General features: G+C 43.7%; 1 protein-coding gene across 4 annotated transcripts in view; it reads left to right on the forward strand.

The window, feature by feature from the left end:
* The window catches only part of PCSK5 (proprotein convertase subtilisin/kexin type 5), a 472,761-nt gene that overhangs the window by 141,805 nt on the left and 311,739 nt on the right, over positions 1 to 19,217 (forward strand). For all 4 annotated transcript variants that reach the window (XM_086685036.1, XM_086685033.1, XM_086685035.1 and 1 more), the window contains one exon: positions 2,949 to 3,025. In XM_086685036.1, the coding sequence (XP_086541162.1) occupies positions 2,949 to 3,025 (77 nt within the window). The remainder of the gene's footprint in view (positions 1 to 2,948; positions 3,026 to 19,217) is intronic.

Consider the following 19,217-nt stretch of genomic DNA (forward strand, 5'->3'; position numbering starts at 1 on the left):
TCTCATCTCCCTGTATCTCTGTCTCCTTCGGCATGGAAAGGCCTGGCTTCTGGGCACCCCGGGATCACCGTGCCCCTGTGCCCCTGTGCCCCTGTGACCATTTCTCCTCCGCGTCTCTCTCTTACCTACTGACAAACCATTTCGGGAGAAACGGCCCCATCCTCCGCAACTTTGCCTTCTCATGTGCTCCGTCTCACGTCATGACACTTAAATGAATTTTCCTGAAGAGACTCCATTTTTATCTCTGCAAACAAAAGACCTCCGAGTCAGTCCCTTGGCGCCTCCGAAACCAGCTCTGGCTCACAGTCACCCCTGTCTCTGACCTAGGAAGACCTTCCTTCACACGCAACTCCCCCCCCCCCCCCCCACCGTGTTGCCTTGCGCCAGAACCTTCCCTCACGGTGTCCCACCCTGTTGCCCTTTTGGTTTCAAAAAAAATTCCGCCAAGGGACTTCACAGATTTATTTTTTACAATGAAATATTGAAACGATCGCCCCGAAACTAGAGGACTGTCCCTCGGGTTAAAAAAGAGAGAGAGGGAGGAACTGCAAATTCATTCAGTTCTTATTTGAACGAACCATTTGAGCGGCTGCTCTCACCCTGCTGCCGAGCACACCCAGACATCGCTGTCTCTTCACAGCAAAGAATTTGAGAGCTAGAAAGAAATTTCGGTTCAGTCTCCTCGGATGATAGGGGAGAAATGGAGGCCTGAAGGCCACAGTGAGTGAGCCCAGGTCCTAGAAGAGAACAGAACTGTGGGTACCTCTCTCAGCAGAGAAGTCTTTCCTGTCACGCACAGTGTGCTTTTTATAGGGTGTTCCTGCTCCCCTCCGCCTAGGAATGTATTTGCGTAAACACAGATAGCTTTACTCTAATTGCGATTGCATTCCTTGCCTTTTTTCAGTTTTTCCTCCTGGGAAGAATTCTCCAGAATGTATCTGTGATTAGCGGTACCGGTGCCTTCTCAGTTTGTCTTGATGTTGGAGCTGGTGAAGTGTAGAGAAAAAGCCCATTGGACGGGGGGGTCGGGGGGTAGGCAGATGGCCCGGGTTCCAGTCTTGGTTCCACAGGCTGGTTTGTTTCACGCCTTTGGCCAAGTTACTTAACCTGTCTTAGGCCTCTGTTTCCTTACAAGGAAAATCAGGAAGTTATACTCGATGCTCTAGTGACCACTGCGGGGGGGCTACGGGGCCGCCTTCGTACAAGAAGCAGGGACTTACCCACCACCTTTATATGTCCTGTGCATTTTGCTTAATTTCTCCAGACATCAGACTCTGTACCACAAGTTAGTTTCAGAAACAAGAGCCTTGATAAAGATAGAAAACAAAGATAACATTTACTTTTACCAATACCGTAGACATTACCCTAAAGCATTGGAAAATCCAGAGCATTCTAAATTAGTGCTACCTACAGTGATATAAATTTGAGTGATGGAGTAAGCTGGTAATTTCTTTTTGGGAATTTAGAAATTTAGAAATTTGGAGATTTTTCACAATTGCTTTTAAAAGCGAACAGATCTAAGGGCTCCTGGGTGAGTCAGTTGGCTGAACGTCTGACTCTTGATTTCAGCTCAAGTCATAATCCCAGGGTCATGGGATCAAGCCCTGCATCGGATTGATCCATACTCAGTGCAGTGCCTGCTTAGGCTTCTGTCTGTCTGTCTCTTTCTCTCTCTGCCCCCCGCTTGCACCCAGTCTCTCTCTCTCTCTCTCTCTAAAATAAAAACAAATAATAAAAATAGAAGCAAACAGGGGAACCTGGGTGGCTCATCTGGTTGAGTGTCCAGTTCCAGTTTTTGGCTCGGGTCATGATCTCGCAGTTCGTGAGTTCGAGCCCCATGTTGGGGCTCTGTGCTGGCTGCACGGAGCCTGCTTGGGATTCTCTCCCTCCTACCCCCGCTGCTTACTCACTTACTCTCTAAAAAGAAATGAATAAACTTAAAAATCTAAAAAAAATAATTAAAAATAAAAGCAAACAGATCCAATTTTGATTTCACAGCTACTTTTGTCTTCTTTTGAAGCCTTGACATATGATAAAACTGTTCATTATTTTGGTTGGAGCAAAAGGTGATTGGGTATTACTGAAAAGTCTGAGGTACAGATTCTTTTATAGTAGATACGACCTCTGAAACCAGGCAAATGCTGCCTAATAGAGGTACCATGATACCGACTAGAATAGATTTCTAACATTGATTTTTAATTGGCTTGCCAACTGTTTGTGAATTGCCTTCAAAAATCTTCGAATTTTAAAGAACTTACCCAAGAAGTGAAATAAGGTATAGAGAGGGAACTCATGGGAAATAAATCACTTTGCTTCTAGAAAGCCCAAGAATTCTCGACCGAAAAGGCAGTCCCTGCGGACATCTTCAAAGGAATCGAGTGAGGGGTCCATTCTAGATATGAGGGAAGATGTATTGGCAAGAATGGTCTGTGTTCTTCCTAGGTCTGTGGAGAGTATTTCTTGACCTTAAGGAGAAAAATATGACACTGATTATTACTGAACAAGGCATCCTGACATCAGCGGACCATGAATGTATTATTTTTTTTTTTTAATTTTTTTTTTTTTCAACGTTTATTTATTTTGGGACAGAGAGAGACAGAGCATGAACGGGGGAGGGGCAGAGAGAGAGGGAGACACAGAATCGGAAACTGGCTCCAGGCTCTGAGCCATCAGCCCAGAGCCCGACGCGGGGCTCGAACTCACGGACTGTGAGATTGTGACCTGGCTGAAGTCGGACGCTTAACCGACTGCGCCACCCAGGCGCCCCTTTTTTTTCTTTTTTTTTAATTTTTTTTTCTTTTTTTTTTTCTTTTTTTTTTTTTGAATGTATTATTTAATCTAATTACTCGCTTGCAGAAATGTGTTTAAGAATGCATGAGCCTTCAGATTAATGGCTAATTACTAAACGTCTGTCTCCTCCTTGCCCTCTCTCTCCTCTGTGGCTCTAGGATGCCCTGGCAAGTTGTGACGTGAACGGGAATGATCTGGACCCAATGCCTCGTTACGATGCCAGCAACGAGAACAAGTAAGGCCTGGCGGAGGGGTGGCTGGTGCGTGGCCGCCAGAGATTTCTGTTTTCTATTCCTGCTGAGGGGAGTGTCTTCTTGGAAATCCTTGGTAACAAATGATCCGTAAATTTGCTCCAAGGTGAACAAGTGTCTTTTTGTGCTGAGGCTTCTGGGTCGTGAAAAGGGGTGGTCTATACTGTAAGAGTGGTTGCAGAGAAAACCGTGGGGCAAGACTCAGTGTTTCCATCTCTCGAGGGCACAGTTGGGGTATGTTGCCCCCCCCCCCCAGAGGTAATTGGCCTGTGACCCATTTTGGGGGGCTGGGGCAGGGGTTCAAAATGAGAGGCAAAACAAAGCATGCCCCCAAAGAGTTACTTGATTCTGTTAAATTCAACAAATTTCACTGACTGCCGTGCTTAAGGTCTCTCCCAGGGGCTTTCTTACTTGCTTCTTTTTTCTTCTGTAGTGATTGTGTTTTCTGCTAATATACATGAAATACCTGTAAGGTTTGCCGTGTACAGAACCCATTACCCTTTATATCCTCACAGTCAAGAGCCATAGAAACCCATTTAACCACTTTCATACTCTCCAGCTAGTAAAGTAGTTTTTGTGAGAGCAAATGAAAATGCACATCCGTTCGATACCTTGGGATATCTGAACATTCTTGAGAAAGTAAGTGGGAATGGTTTTTCTTGCTTAAGATGACCCAGATTCTTTAAAGGATTAGTAGATATTTCTAATCTCTAGATCACATTAGCTTTTTTTTCCTTTAACCGCAAAGCTCCTCCAGGATAATGCTGTGATTTAAATACTATCATTTCAATTTTTACTTACATGATTTAGTTTAGGATCTCAAAAGTAGCAAAGAGAAGTGTTTTGCCCATTTATTATGTGCTATTTCCAGCCCTTGTCTTTCTTTAGGGAAAAATTTCTCAGTATTATTTGATTAAGTCAGTCAATAAGTTTAGATAAAACCATCTAAATGACCTAGATAATTGTGACTGTACGTGGGGTTTTCTACTTTTTTCTTTTTCTTTTTCTCTTTTCACCACCTACAAAGAAGCCTCAAAATGTTACTGTGGAAAATATGCTGGTTGCTAATAATTCAGTAAATGGTACAGTTCGGGTTCAGTGGCGAAAGCAGTAATATATATCACGATTTGGATAGAATTTGCAGAACCTTCTAAACAAAAGAAGAAAGGGACATAAATTACACTGGATAGTTTTCTTTCAGTCCTAGTCATTCCTGTCCAGATCACATTGCTTAAAGTTATAGTGAGTTTCACACAAAGGGTTCTAATTTGAGACAATGCATGCCATCGACTCCTGCTGAGGTGCCTGCCGCTCTGTGTGCAAGAGAAAACAACGGAGGTAAAGACTAAAATTCTGAAAAAGAACAAAGAAGAGAGAGGAAAATTAGCCAGTTGGGGGGTGAGGGGAAAAGTAAACAGAACAGACGACACCCCCCCCCCCCCGCCACAGGATGGTCTTCGGAAATATGACAACTTGCCAGGTACCGCGAAGCGGAAGATGAGGTGCTTGAAATCCAAGAGGGACTAGCAGCCGCAGGTGTGGACAAGCGTGGACGATGGTGATCCTGGGGTGTGCATCCCTGCAGGGTTCGTGTAGTCCCACAGAGCTAGGTGCGTTTGCTCCGTTCACCTGGAGTTTCTGGGGCAAAATTGTGCATTGACACGTGCAAATTTCACAGTATCCTTAAATTGTTGTCTCATATGTTAGTGGCATTATTGGAAGAAATTTGGGTTTTCAAGGCAAGCACGTAGGGGAATCCTACTATACTATATCCGTTGGCTTAATTTATCCTGTCAACATGTGTGCAGAGCAAAGAGAAACAGGAAATACACAGGCAAGACTAGATCATGTTCACACCCGGAGTGTATTTGTGCAGGATGTCGAGGGACAAGAGGGGCGATAGGTAGAAGCCAAACACGTTTTGTTCCCTCGACGGTCTTATTTGAATCTACATGTGGTGATTTTCTGCACTGAAACCCTCGTGGTGACGGTGACTGTTCTCGGAGGGTGTGTCTGACATGCGGCCAACGTCGCTGACCACGAAGTCTGTCATTAACACAGACGGTTCTTTGAGTATTGGCTTTGAGGGCTTTTCACGGGCTGCCTTGTGAAAACCATATCTTTTGTGAGACTTCCTTTCAAACTTGGCTCGCCCCAAGGCCTGTTTTTTCAAGAAGCATGGCCAGGGTCCTGCTCACTCTGGCAGATTTTAGCGTGTCCTGTTTTGACCCATTCGAAGTACCGTCCGTGGTTTGTTGAGTGCAGCGTGGGTTTAGCTATTGGCGCACACGGGCATTGTTCTAGACGTGTGCTTACATCTGTGGTCTTGACAGTGAAACAGGGCACTTACAGAGGGACACCGCCCCAGCGTCCCCTCCCTTTGTTTTCTGAGAGTGACCTGGGGCCTCAGATGTCCCCCTCCCTTCTCTCAGCCGCCTGATTTTCTTTTTGGCCAAACACAAGCGTGTCGTCAGGCATTTGGGGTTAAGATATCCTCTCTGCTCATTAGACCGTAATTATAGATGTGATTGATGGATCTGTCTTTAAGCATGGATCTGTAGCTGGATAATTCTGTTTGAATGGAAGTCACTTGGCATCAGGAAATTAGCAGCGGGTTTATAGTTTAGAAGAGTTGACAGTTACCCTTGGTTCTCCTGAATTAGCTTCATAATCTTTAGCCCTAACTACTCTGAGCTTTAGTGCTTTTTTTTAATCTCTAAAATCATAATAATGCTGCTTTTTTTTTTTTTTAATTTTTTTTTTCAACATTTATTTATTTTTTGGGACAGAGAGAGACAGAGCATGAACGGGGGAGGGGCAGAGAGAGAGGGAGACACAGAATCCGAAACAGGCTCCAGGCTCTGAGCCATCAGCCCAGAGCCCGACGCGGGGCTCGAACTCCCGGACCGCGAGATCGTGACCTGGCTGAAGTCAGATGCTTAACCGACTGCGCCACCCAGGCGCCCCTAAAATCATAATAATGCTTCTAACGAATAGTAAAACATGTAAAACACCATAATAAAACTGACTACATATTAGGTGCTAGATAATTATAGCCGTTATTATAATTGTGTGCTCTCTTCCTATATCTGCTTCTTGATAAGTAATCAATTAAAGGGGCGCCTGGGTGGCTCAGTCGGTTAAGCGTCCGACTTCGCCTCAGGTCATGATCTCGTGGTCTGTGAGTTCGAGCCTCGCGTCGGGCTCTGTGCTGACGGCTCGGAGCCTGGAGCCTGCTTCTGAGTCTGTGTCTCCTTCTCTCTCTGCCCCTCCCCTACTCCCACTCTGTCTCTCTCTCGCTCTCTCAAAAGTAAATAAACATTAAAAAAATAATCAATTAAAAATTACAATCAGCTCAACACATATGTGCATATGAACATTTCTAATTTAATCTAATACTTGGAGGTCTTCGTTTATTTCCAGGGTTAGAAGTTTCGGTAGGTTTCTCTGTTGCTTTAGGTGCTGAGGGCTGTGGCTCCTTCGGTCTACAGTAAATCTGCTTTTCTTCAGTTCCGTTTCCCCATCTCCTTCAGCAGAGCATGAATCTTTGAATTTGCTGTATGATAGTGAAGGGGAGGAATTTCTAATCGTCATCAGAAAGCAATAGTTGAGGGCCACGATATGCGAATATCTCCTCTTTATATGGTCTGACCAGTATGTATCTGGAATTATTTCATACTTAGCCGCATTTGTTCATTCACCCATCAGGTATTCACCGAGACCCTACTTGGTGAATGGCTCTGGGCTAAATGCTTGGGGGATATGAGGATGAAATAATTTGGGCAGCTCACCAACGGGTTTAATTAGCAGAGGACTTACGAAGCTCTAATGCCTGATGGGTTTTAGGACTCCAAGAGATTGCACCCTCAAAACTCCATGCCAATCATCTCTGTTAGACTGACACGGTTACATGTCCAGTGCTGACGCTTTGGGGTGACGGAAATCACCTCTGAAGTACAAAAGTTGTAAAGATTCCTTTTTTGTCACTTTTTCACATCCCCCGTAACAGGTGCTATAGCAATAGCCGTACTCGAGGAGACCACAAAATGTGTCCTCCCGTTCAGGTTTGCCTCCATTTGTATTGGCTTGCTGAATACAGGTGACTGCGTTGTTCTAGGCTTAAAATAGAAATGCCTCCCTGCGAATGAAAGAGTCTCCTGGCATTTCATACCGCTACTCCTATTTCTGATAAATGAATTATTGATGTCTGAGTTAGATCTCCCCTTCCCTGGTTTGCCTCTTGTTAAATGTTCTCTCCATTTAAAAGTCATAGCAACGTATTTAGTGGGAGGTGAGAGCACACATTTTATCTTGAATGTGTGATACGTGGGCCCAGAATCGAATTCCTTTTCAAAATGAACCACTCCGTAGGTTAAAGACTCATTTGTCAAAAGGAATGAATTTTTCATCTTCCTTTCTTACCTCGATTTTCAGGAAGATTTAAGGGTGGATGAAGCACAGTTTTTCTGGTTCTTCAGTCTCCTTTCACATATTGCTTCCGGTTTTAAGAATGCCACCACGGGGGCGCCTGGGTGGCGCAGTCGGTTAAGCGTCCGACTTCAGCCAGGTCACGATCTCGCGGTCCGTGAGTTCGAGCCCCGCGTCAGGCTCTGGGCTGATGGCTCAGAACCTGGAGCCTGTTTCCGATTCTGTGTCTCCCTCTCTCTCTCTGCCCCTCCCCCGTTCATGCTATGTCTCTCTCTGTCCCAAAAATAAATAAACGTTGAAAAAAAAAATTAAAAAAAAAAAAAAAAAAGAATGCCACCACGTTGTAGAAACCAAAGTTGTGTGTGGCCTTCTCTTTCTCATGCCCACAGATGAGGACTGTGGTCAGCAAATAGTACTCCAGAGCAAAGCCAATGAGTCAGCATTTTCTACCTATGCAGAGAATACTTTAACTCAATTCTAGAGGGGGAAAAAAAAAAACCTCTTTAGATACTTGGCCTTATCTTTAGATCTACAACCTTGACAGCTAGAAGCCTTATTTATTTTAATTTTTTTATTCAAGTATAATTAACATGCAGTGTTATATTAGTTTCAGTGCACAATATAACGGTGCAGCAATTCTATACATTTCTCAGCGCTCATCAATAGAAGTGTCCTCTTCATTCCCCTTATCCATTTCGCCCATTCCCTACCCACCTCCCCTTTGGTAATCACCAGTTTGCACTCTGTATTTACGAGTCTGGTTGTTTTGTTTGTCTCTTTTTTTTCCCCTTTGCTCTTTTGTTCCTTAAATTCCACACAAGTGAAATCCTGTGGTATTTGTCTTGGTCTGTCAGGCTTATTTCACTTAGCTTAATACTCTCTCAGTTCATCTACGTTGTGGCAAATAGTAAGATTTCATTCTTTTTTGTGGCTGAATAATATTCCACTGTGTGTGTGTGTGTGTGTGTGTGTGTGTGTGCATGTGTGTGCATGTGTGATGTCCTCTTTGTCCATTCATCTGTCAGTGGACATGTAAGTCACTTCCATATCTTAGTTATTGTAAATAACACTTCAATAAACGTAGAGAAGCATGTATCTTTTTGAATTAGCGTCTTCATTGTCTTTGGGTAGATACCCAGTAGTGCACTTATTGGATCATACGGTAATTCTGTTTTTAACTTTTGGAGGAACCTCTGTACTATATTCCGCGGTGGCTATACCAGTTTGTATTTCCATCACTAGTGCACAAGGGTTCCTTTTTCTCCACGTCCTCATCAACACTTGTTATTTCTTGTCTTTTTGATTGTAGCCATTCTGACCCTATATAAAGTGATACTTGATTATGGTTTTAATTTGTATTTCCCCAGTGGTGAGTGATGGTGAGCCTCATTCCATGTGTCTTTTGGCCATATGTGTGTCTTCTCAAAGAAATCTACAGATTTAATGCAATCCCTAGCAAAATACCAACATTTTCGTGCTCGCTTCGGCAGCACATATACTAAAATACCAACATTTTCCACGGAACTACAACAAATAATCCTAAAGCTTTTATGGAGCCACAAAAAACCCCAAATAGCCAAAGCAATCTTGGGAAAAAAAAAAAAAAAGCTGAAAGTATCACAATCCCAGATTTCATGATATCCTCCAAAACTGTAGTCACAAAATACTATAGTATCAGAACAAAAATAGACACATAGATCAATGGGAGAGAATAGGGACCCCAGAAATAAACCCACACTTTTACGGTCAATTAACCTATGACAAAGGAAGCAAGAATAGACAGTGGGAAAAAGACATTCTCTTCAACAAATGGTGCTGGGAAAACTGGACCAGCTACTACATGCAGAAAGAATGGAACTGGACCACTTTCTTACACCATGTACAAAGATAAACTCAAAATGGACCTAAATGTGAGACTTGAAACCATAAAACTCCTAGACAAAAATAGACCATAATTTCTTTGGCATTGGCCGTAGCAGCATTATTCTAGATATGTCTCCTAAGGCAAGGGAGACAAAAGCAAAATTAAACTATTGGGTCTGCCTCTACCAAAATAAAAAGCTTTTGCAGAGCAAAGTAAACCATCAACAAAACAAAAAGCCTACTTAATGGGAGAGGCTATTTGCAAATGACATATCCAGTAAGGGGTTAGTATCCAAAAAAATATAAAGAACTTCTCCAACTCAACGCCAAAACAAACCCCCCAACTAATCCAATTAAAAAATAGGCGGAGGACCCGGACAGACATTTTTATAGAAGCCTTATTTCTTTATACCCCGGATTTAGCCAAAGAAGCTCAGATAAAATTATCATAAAGCTAAATAGGTCAGAAATAAACCTACCAAAGAAAAGTAGGGCCAGTATCAGAGGCCAGTTTGTTTTTCCAAATACTTCCAACAGTTTTCCTCTAATCCTATTGGAAAATGGCACTATAATATACTATGTAGGAATTACTTAAACAGTGGTTATCAAATGAATTTACTTGCCGTTGACTGCAATTGTGCGTGCTACAGTTGTACGTGTTCTTAATGTATATAGAACAGACAATTATGAAAAAATGTCTGACACTTTTCATATGCAGGTACGGATTCTATGTGCATGAAAGAACATACAACAAATATTTTAGAAAATCCGTTTCTATCGTGTTGGGTTCACGATACAATACATTGAGATAAGTAACATTTTTGACCGTCTTCTAGATTCTGGGAAGTGGCCGGGGTCTGGGCCCTCACGCAGAGTTAGAATACAACAGGACAAAGCCCTTCTCAGCCCGGAAGCCAGCCATCCCTCTCTCTTCCCTCACTGGCCCTTGGTCATAAGCCCTGCCTTCCTCAGCATGATAGTCCTCCTCTTTAATAGCTCAGCCAAGACTTACACCCCCACCCCATCCATGCCTCCCCTCTAGCCCTCTGTTGGGTCTGTCCCTTCTCTCACCTGCGTCCTTGTAAAATCTCCAAAATGGCTTCCCCATCTCCAGTCTTACCCCCATCCTGCTACCCAGGGACTATTTCTGAACCAAAATAAGAACGTCCTTTAATGTCTTGACATTTTGTTAAAACTACAAGATGCTTTGTCCCCTACGCCTCCCTCACTATTAAGCCTGCTCTGCCCTGTGTGTCCACTCCTCCTTCATTGTATTTATCAGCCCGCAAGACGTGTGGAGCTCTCTTAACGTGCTGCACCTATACAACCTTCCACGGTCAGCACCTGCACGATCCACCTTTCCCCTTCATCTGCTGTGACTTCCCTGTGATGTCTTCTCTCACCGCTGTCATCTGAGCCGGATACCCTCCTGTGAGTTTTTCACGGTGCCTGTGAATTTACTTCTTTTATAAAACCCCTCCTGTGGTTGACAGGGTCACATTTACCAAGGCAGAGAATAGGGAGAGAACAGATACTGAGACGATAATTTCCAGTTTAGTTTGGGTTATAAAATGTTTGTTTGGGGTCTTACAGTAATTAGAAGAGTATCAACCTTGATCACTCATGTAGATGAATTAGCAAAATATATGGCAAAATAATAACTATTTAAAAAGTGCTATATATACTAGAATTTTGTGCTGGTTACTTTTTTTTTTTTTTTTTTTTTTTTTTTTTTTTGGCCCTCCTGCCTGCTGTGTGCCCGAGAAAGCTGACCTGTAAGGACTGTGTTAATGGACCCCCTTGCCCTCCGGCTTCCCATTGGGTTTGGTCAATGGAAGATTCAAGCAGGAGATCGCTAGGATACAGAAGGGTGGAGAAGGAGGTGTATTTATTCTCTGCCCCCCTCCTTACTGAACCATCGGGAACTAACCGTGTACCGGAAGATCATAACTCCAGTCAGGTGGCCCTAAGTCTTGCCTCCTAAGGGCTCTCCTTTGTGGGCATCGATAGCCACTCCCTCCCCCACGGTTCCAGGGTTTTTCCAGCGTGGCTAGTTTAGAACACCACCCTATTCCCTGTCGGTCTCCCCAAACCCTGCCCGCATCCTTATGTAAGTCCCTTGAATAAATTTTCTCACGTTACCCAGTGTAAAAGAATCCGCTCTTGCCTGATTGGCCCTGACTGACGCAGGCCTGTTAGTTTTTTAGCCTGGTAACTTTGGTAGAGCACGTGAAAAAAGGTTCAGACACTTCCAAGAAAGAAAACAACTGGGTTCATAGGAGTTGTGTAAATGGCTGTTTATTCTTTAACGAGAACTGAATAAATACAAAAAATAGTTACCTAATCTAGAATCCTTGTATACCTGTCATATGAAGTATAAATATTAATTTTTATAAAACAACGTGTTCATGGTTCGGGGGATTATAATCATGATAATGCAGTCTTCAGACCCCTCTGTTCTTTGTCAATTTCAGGGTGTTCTCCTCCAGGATTTGGGGGCATTGTCTCTTGGGGCTCTCAGTAACAGTGTCAATAAAGGGTCTGATGGATGCTATAGGTTAAAATGAGGTTTGGGTATAATTTATGCGAACCCAGTGCACTATTGACATGAATAATTGATAGTTGCTTCAATTTAAATTTCTTATTTAAAAAACAAACTCACAAATTCCTGAGGCCTCTAAAGCAGATGGAATTGCAGTAAGGGAAAGATAAGTATCCTGTTTAAATAATGGATTAAGCATTTGAGCAAGGTTTCCAGACAGGTATATTTATTTATCTTTCTCTTTTCATCTTCTCCTCTAACCTCCACCTTGGATCCTTCTATTTTCTCTTGTTTCTTTATATCCTGAAATACGTAAAATTTAGAGCACTAAGGTCAGGGACTTGAGAGGTCAGTGTGAGCCGTGCATTGTTGCGGAGCCGAGAAGGCATTCAAGACCTTTCGAGTGCATTCAGCCAGTGGATACTCATGTCAGATGCTGAAAAAGAAGGCAGACTGGGGAGAAAAAGACACCTTGTTTTGTTTTTCTCACTCCCTGTGCAGACACTTAGAAGAAAGAACAGGCTGACAGTATAATCAAACTACAAACTGGCTAATTGTTCATTTTAACAGTTGACAAGATACGATTTCGATATTGGTTGTCGTCGTATTCAAATCCAGTGCCTTCTAAGTTAAGGGACTAAAGTTAGAATTTTTTTTTTCTTTCCTAACTAAAAGGGACGTCATAATTTTTGTGTTGTGGCAAGTCAGTGAATGACAGTGGACACCTGTTGCTCCAGTGGACTTAAATAATTCTGTGTGTTTCATATCAGTAGGAGGTACGCATTTCTTTTTTTAAAATTATTTTTAACATTTATTTATTTTTGAGAGACAGAGAGAGAGTGTGAGTAGAGGAGGGGCAGAGAGAGGGGGAGACACAGAATCCAAAGCAGGCTCCAGGCTCCGAGCCGTCAGCACAGAGCCCAACGCGGGGGCTCGGACCCACAAACTGTGAGATCATGACCTGGGCTGCTTAACGGACTGGGCCACCCAGGCACCCCAGTAAGTGTGCATTTCAGTTACGATCCTCAGCCAAAGGTGGAGAGGCAGAAAATAGGTCTTTTATATCAGAATATGTTTGATTAGTTCTCATAAAATAGGTCACCAAAGAAGGCAAGGTGATGTAGTGAGACAACAAGAATTGGATGGCTTTGGATGAGACCTGTATACCAGCCCCAGCCTTGTTGTTCACTGTGTCTGTGGCCTGGGAGAAGCATCTTTGTTGGAACCTCCCTTGTCACACAGGTATCTCAATGTCCCTGACTGACTTAGCCAAAGAACGAGAAGTCTCTGGGCTTGCTCCTCGCTGTAGTTGAATATGACGGAAGCAGCTGCTAGTAAGGTTAACACATCTGTATGCTTTCTCATTTACTGTTACACGCCAACCCACATTCCGAAAGTCTAGGGAGGTGGGGTAAAATGTCGAATGTCACCGAGCGGCAGTCAGAATTTGAGCTCACTGATTCCCCCCGCACCTATTTACCTGTGTAGCCAAATTAATCTGTGGTCAAGTAGAGGAGAAATTAATTCCTGTGTCGAGCACATGCTTCAGTAACTTCTACTACCTTGGGAAAGCTGGAATGATCAAAATGCTGTGCCGCTGTGGTCAGTAAATACTCAGTAGCTGGCTGGGCTGTACCAAGAGCTGGTACTCAGAACTCTGTTTCTCCTCAGGGAGGGGATTGGTCCATAAAGGCCACCAGTGCCTTGTGCACGTGTGATTTTGGACAAATAACTAAGATCGTTTATTACAGAAATTTACTGTATAGGTCTGACTTCCCACTGGTATTTGTTTTGTGGAAATAAATGAAGGCCACCCAAATGAGTCTAGGGCTGATTTATTCAGAGTTTGCTCTAGCAAGGGACTCAACCACCATTGCTTGAAGAGACCCAAGGGCAGAAACATGACTAGGAAAGCTTTATCATTATAAAAAAGGATGGAAGGAAAGAAAGGGAGAGGGAGAGAAAGAAAGAAAAAAGAAAGGGAAGGGAGGGAGGGAAGGAGAGAAGGAGGAAAAGAAAAAGAGAAGGGAGGGAGGGAAGGGGAGAGGGAGAGAAAGAAAAGGAGGGAGAGAGGGAGAGAGGGAAAGAGAGAAGGAGGGAGAGGGAGAGAGGGAAGGAAAAAAAAAAGAAAAGGAAGGCTTCCGGATATGGTCCCATCAGTGGTTGGTATGGGAAAGACCGGAGCATGGGTCTCTGTTCCCGAACAGTTCTAGTGTATATTAACATCTTTAAAAGAAAATTGAATGAGAACTAGGTGATTACAGTATAAATAAATGGTTGGGGAAACTACATAAAATTGTCAACGGTATGGCTGTTACTAATATTATTAAGGTGGTAGTAATTAAGAAATAAGGTCAAGTTTTAGTCTGATTCACAGAGGGCAGGTAGTTCGTTTTCACATTTCTCTGTATGGAGATATGGACTCTTTGAGGTTGGAATCACATAAGTAACAGGCACTTTCCCAATGTTTTTGTGCTTAAATGACAGCCCTTGAGAGCACTCTGGAAACGGGGGCTGTGCAAGATCCTCTGTAGGAGGGAAAGACTCAGCGGAAGGACATCAGAAGCCTTCTCCTACTCTAGGAAGGTGTGGGGTCTTGAGGATGTGTCCTGCTTTGGGGAATTGTGGAGCGATATTTTGCACCGACAATAGCTTGAAGGAGTTGCGAAGAACAGTCGACTCCTGGAGATTCTCCAGCAAATTCCCCTGAATCCCCACTTTCTCCGCAGCACGTACTCCTCACAAGCTGCCGTCTCATGAATTTTAAAAAAGACTGACCTTTGTTAGGAGAGTTTACCTCTTTCTATTTTTAGATATCCCCATGCCATCTGCATGTAATTTACATATGCTAGTAAATGCATTGGAATTTGCATGGATGGCAGATGAAATACCTTGTGGTGACACCCTGGGCTGAGACAAGCTGACTGCTAAAGATTTTGTATGACCTTTTTGCTCTTGGTTGGTTTTCCTCCTTCTGGGGTTCTCTTCACAGAGGCACACCCCCTCCCACGCCTGTCCTGATCACCCAATATTGACTCATTTTTTTTCCCCACCCTGCAGCCCCACCTGTATCAGGTTGTCACAGATCCCTTTCGTTTTTCACCGTCCAATACCTGGGTCTTCCCATAGGCGCCAGCGTGATGTCGCCGGAGAACAAGGCACACATCTGCCTCCAGCGACGGCCCCCAGTCTTGGCACCCGTTTCCATAGTTGGTGCTGGGTGATCTGACTAGAACTTACGCTGTTCAGCGGTTGTGATTGCAACCCTTGCTCATTTTCTTGGACATCAAGCTCTTTCATCAAACTTCTTTATTTTTCTTCCTCAAGGAATGACAACGTCCCTTTAAGGCTTTTAAAAGGAGTGGCAAATATATAGGGGGCGGGGGGGGGGCGGTGGCGCCTCTGGGAAGGAGCTGGGGTTTGAGTTGAGAGGATCAAAGGATTGGAGGCCTTGGCTTCGTTGAAACTGGATTCAAACCAGGGCAAATGGGGTCCTCAAGCGAGGTGCCAGTCCCAGCAGCAGCTCTGCTAACCGTGCATTCACCTTCTCCTCCACACTTGGAGGCTTACCATTCTCGGGGCAGTAGAGGTCCCTGTGGGGGTGAGTCTAGTATTTCCCCCTACAGAGATGCCCCAGCAACCGTGGCTTACCTCTTCTAGGAGTTGAACTTATATCAAATCATCAGCCCTCTATGGGGAGTAACACTGGTGGCATTCTCATGGTGGCACCGTGTTCCGCGGCACGGAAGTATGGAACAAGTCCCCCCCTCCCCGGTGTATTTGTAGGAGTGTTCATTTAAGCGGGTTGAAATCTCTGGAGCCCAAAGGCACTATGAGAACAAGCCATCCGCAAATTATGCGGATGCTCATTCTTTCATGTTCTGGAATCGTGCATACTGTTCTACATCAGTTGATTCTATTTACCGTCCTCCAACTTCCTCCTTGTGTTTCTAGGGGCTTCGATTAGAATCCCCGTTGTAAAGCTTATTTTAGTTATGGGGAATCCTAACTCATGTTTAATCCATCCCGGTTGAAAGAAAATACTCATGACTTCTCTCTGGTTTTGTTTTGGTTTGTTTTATCTTTAATTGGGGAGAGATTTCTTCTTTGCAAAGAAAGTAAATGTTGTTAAGGATGGTACCCATATATTAAATTCACCTGTTTTTCCACCAAGGTTTATGGGTTTCTGAAATCTACACGAATATAACAAATGAATATTTGTTATATGAAATCTACACGAATATAACAAGATGTGTATTTGGAGTGAACCAGGAGAATGTGGATGGGGAGAGAGGTCCAAGTAACTGCTTGCTAGATGAGTTAGTTGTTTGATAAAATTGAATAATCCTTTCATACACTGAGAGAATGTTTTGAGCAATACCCTATAAAACTCTGCCTATGCAGATACATGGGTCAATACTACATGTGGTTCATACTTGAGACGTTATTGTTATATCACCATCACGGTTTTACATTTATTATTATAAAACAACCTGCTTATTTGACTTCCTGCAAGCAGTTCTATAGGTTTGAGAAGCTTGGTACACGATTTGGGTGGGGAAGCAGAGAACAGCTTTGTCTCCCCAGAAGCCCTTGACTGGTTTTGCCTTGAGCTAGAAATTCAGCAGGTCTAAATCGAGTTCAGCGGGGTCACTATATGTTTTCCGTGAGAGAATGAGAAAAAAAAGAGCAGGTTTTCTGGTTCCCTTGACTGGCATGAATCCTTCCACGTCATCTCAGACCTCACTGTCTCAAATACAGATAGAGCCACCTACTCAGAATAGTTACTTATCTAGAACTTTACAGCTCGCAAAGCATTTCTACACATATTCTCACGTGATCTGTAAAAGCTCATGTCAGAGAGGTAGCAGGTCATTGTTTCGGTGCCCCAGTGTCTGAATTCTCTATGTGTGAGGAATTTTCTGTCTTGAGAGAGAGCAAAGACTTTTTCTAGGACGGCAGCTGAAAATGCCAGGTGGTGTTAACTCACTCAGCCTCCGTTGCTCTAGTCTAGGGCCTAGGTCATGGGATCTAGGTTCTAAGTCAGTGGCAGTTGCGCAGGCTAGTGACCTAAAGGCCAGGTCAACTCTCCCTCGCTTGCCTGGATTCTCCTCCCTGTCCCTCTCTCTTTCTCAGCAGAGTGGTGGTGTTTTTCTTCATCCTGACCCTCCATCTTGGTTGTTCTGTGTTCCTAACAATCCTGAGCTTCTCAATATCCTTTTAATAAACTACTTGTCTGCCTAACTCAGCCAGTGACAGTAAAGGAGCTGTAATTAAATCCCATTATTGTTGCCCCCCTCTTTCCAGAAGAAGGAAACAAAATTCGAGGCAGGTTCCCATAACTTACCAAAGTGAGTCTGGCTTCCAAACGCATGCGCTTTGTATCACAAAATAGACTCTAACTTGGAGCACAATACCAGATGTCCGTTTTTGGAATATAGAGTTCATAAACAAGACACTTTTATTTTTAAAAAAAAAATTTTTTTTTTTTTTTTTTTAATTTTTTTTTCAACGTTTATTTATTTTTGGGACAGAGAGAGACAGAGCATGAACGGGGGAGAGGCAGAGAGAGAGGGAGACACAGAACCGGAAACAGGCTCCAGGCTCTGAGCCATCAGCCCAGAGCCTGATGCGGGGCTCGAACTCACGGACCGCGAGATCGTGACCTGGCCGAAGTCGGACGCTCAACCGACTGCGCCACCCAGGCGCCCCATTAAAAAAAAAAATTTTTTTTTTGATGTTTTATTTATTTTTGAGACAGAGAGAGACAGAGCATGAACGGGGGAGGGGCAGAGAGAGAGGGAGACACAGAATCGGAAGCAGGCTCCAGGCTCTGAGCCATCAGCCCAGAGCCCGACGCGGGGCTCGAACTCACGGACCGCGAGATCGTGACCTGAGCTGAAGTCGGACGCTTAACCGACTGGGCCACCCAGGCGCCCCAAACAAGACACTTTTAATTCGTGGAAATAAATGTAGTTAGTTTATGAGAATTTAGTTCCTCTTACGTGGCATATAGTTTCATTCAGAAAAGACTTTTTGAATACCTCCGAGAAGAATAACATTTTGATTTGGTTATTTTTTTTAATATTTTTTTTTAATGTTTATTTTTGAGAGAGAGCGTGAGCGCACAAACGGGGGAGGCGCAGAGAGAGAGACACAGAATTTAAAGCAGGCTTCAGGTTCTGAGCTGTCAGCACAGAGCCTGACGCGGGCTCAAACCCAGAACTGGGCGCTCATGACCTGAGCGGAAGTCGGATCCTTAACCGACTGAGCCACCCAGGCGCCCCAGGCTATTCCTTAAAAATCAAACTGATGATATAGTTACAGTCTGTAGAAATTGAACATTGCTGCGTCACGTAACTCATACAGGACAACAGTTAAACCAGTAGGAAGGATGTGAACTAGAGATCGTTGGTTTTCCAAAAGTATTTCATGGAACCCTAGAGTCTGTGAATGGATCTCTCAGGCTGTCCAAGTGTCACTCAGGTGACTGTATGGGGTGAGTATAGCCCTCTGTTCCTCAACTAAGTCACTCCCCTTTTTAAAATCTGCATTAGAATCTATTTTGGATGGTTGGATTTCTCCTAAGAGTGTATTTGAAGTTAGAAGTTCTATTTATAGAAAACAGAACAAACCATGGAAAACCAGTCCCACAGGCTGTGAGTATGGGTTGGCGGGTTTGTCACTGGAGGTCGGCACCTGGAGGTAGGTGGTGGCATTTGACCTTGACCTTAGAAAACGACTGATGGAAGGCAGTAGTCATTACTGAGAGAATGTTTGTAACGGCCGAAAGCGTCTTGGGATCAGTGAGCTCCTTACAAGCTTTGGAATAAAAGGCATCTTCTTGTTTAGCCATCTTGCTTTTTTTTTCTTTCCTTTTTTGTTAAAAGGAAAATCCAGAAATTTCTTTTTTTTTATTTCTCTACAGCCTCTCTTTTTTCTAAAACTCAACTCCGAACATGTTTTTCCTGCATCTTCAAACTCTTTATGACCATGCGTAAGCTCTAGAGGTGTGTGCGAAGAATCCACAGGATGTTCCCTGACTTTTAGCCTCACCCCCTTAACTCATACTGCTTTACACACTGGTTTTAACTAATCGTTTTACAACTGTCTGGACATAGCATGCTTCATTTGTACGGGAGACTGGTGAATAGAGTAAGCACTCCGCATGTGGTCATTTGGTCATCATTCTGTGCGATGTAATCTCGACATGCATTAGGGTTATTACTCACGTGACCCAAATGGAAGCTGAGTATAGCTCACTACCTCCCTGCCCCGTGGCAGGATCACTGCCCCCCTTTTCACTTAAGAAAAGAGGGAAGGCAAACAGGCCATGAGATGTA

This window comes from Puma concolor, chromosome D4 (assembly GCF_028749965.1).
Source record: "Puma concolor isolate L17-30 chromosome D4, mPumCon1.1.hap2, whole genome shotgun sequence".
In the NCBI taxonomy this organism is placed as follows: domain Eukaryota; kingdom Metazoa; phylum Chordata; class Mammalia; order Carnivora; family Felidae; genus Puma; species Puma concolor.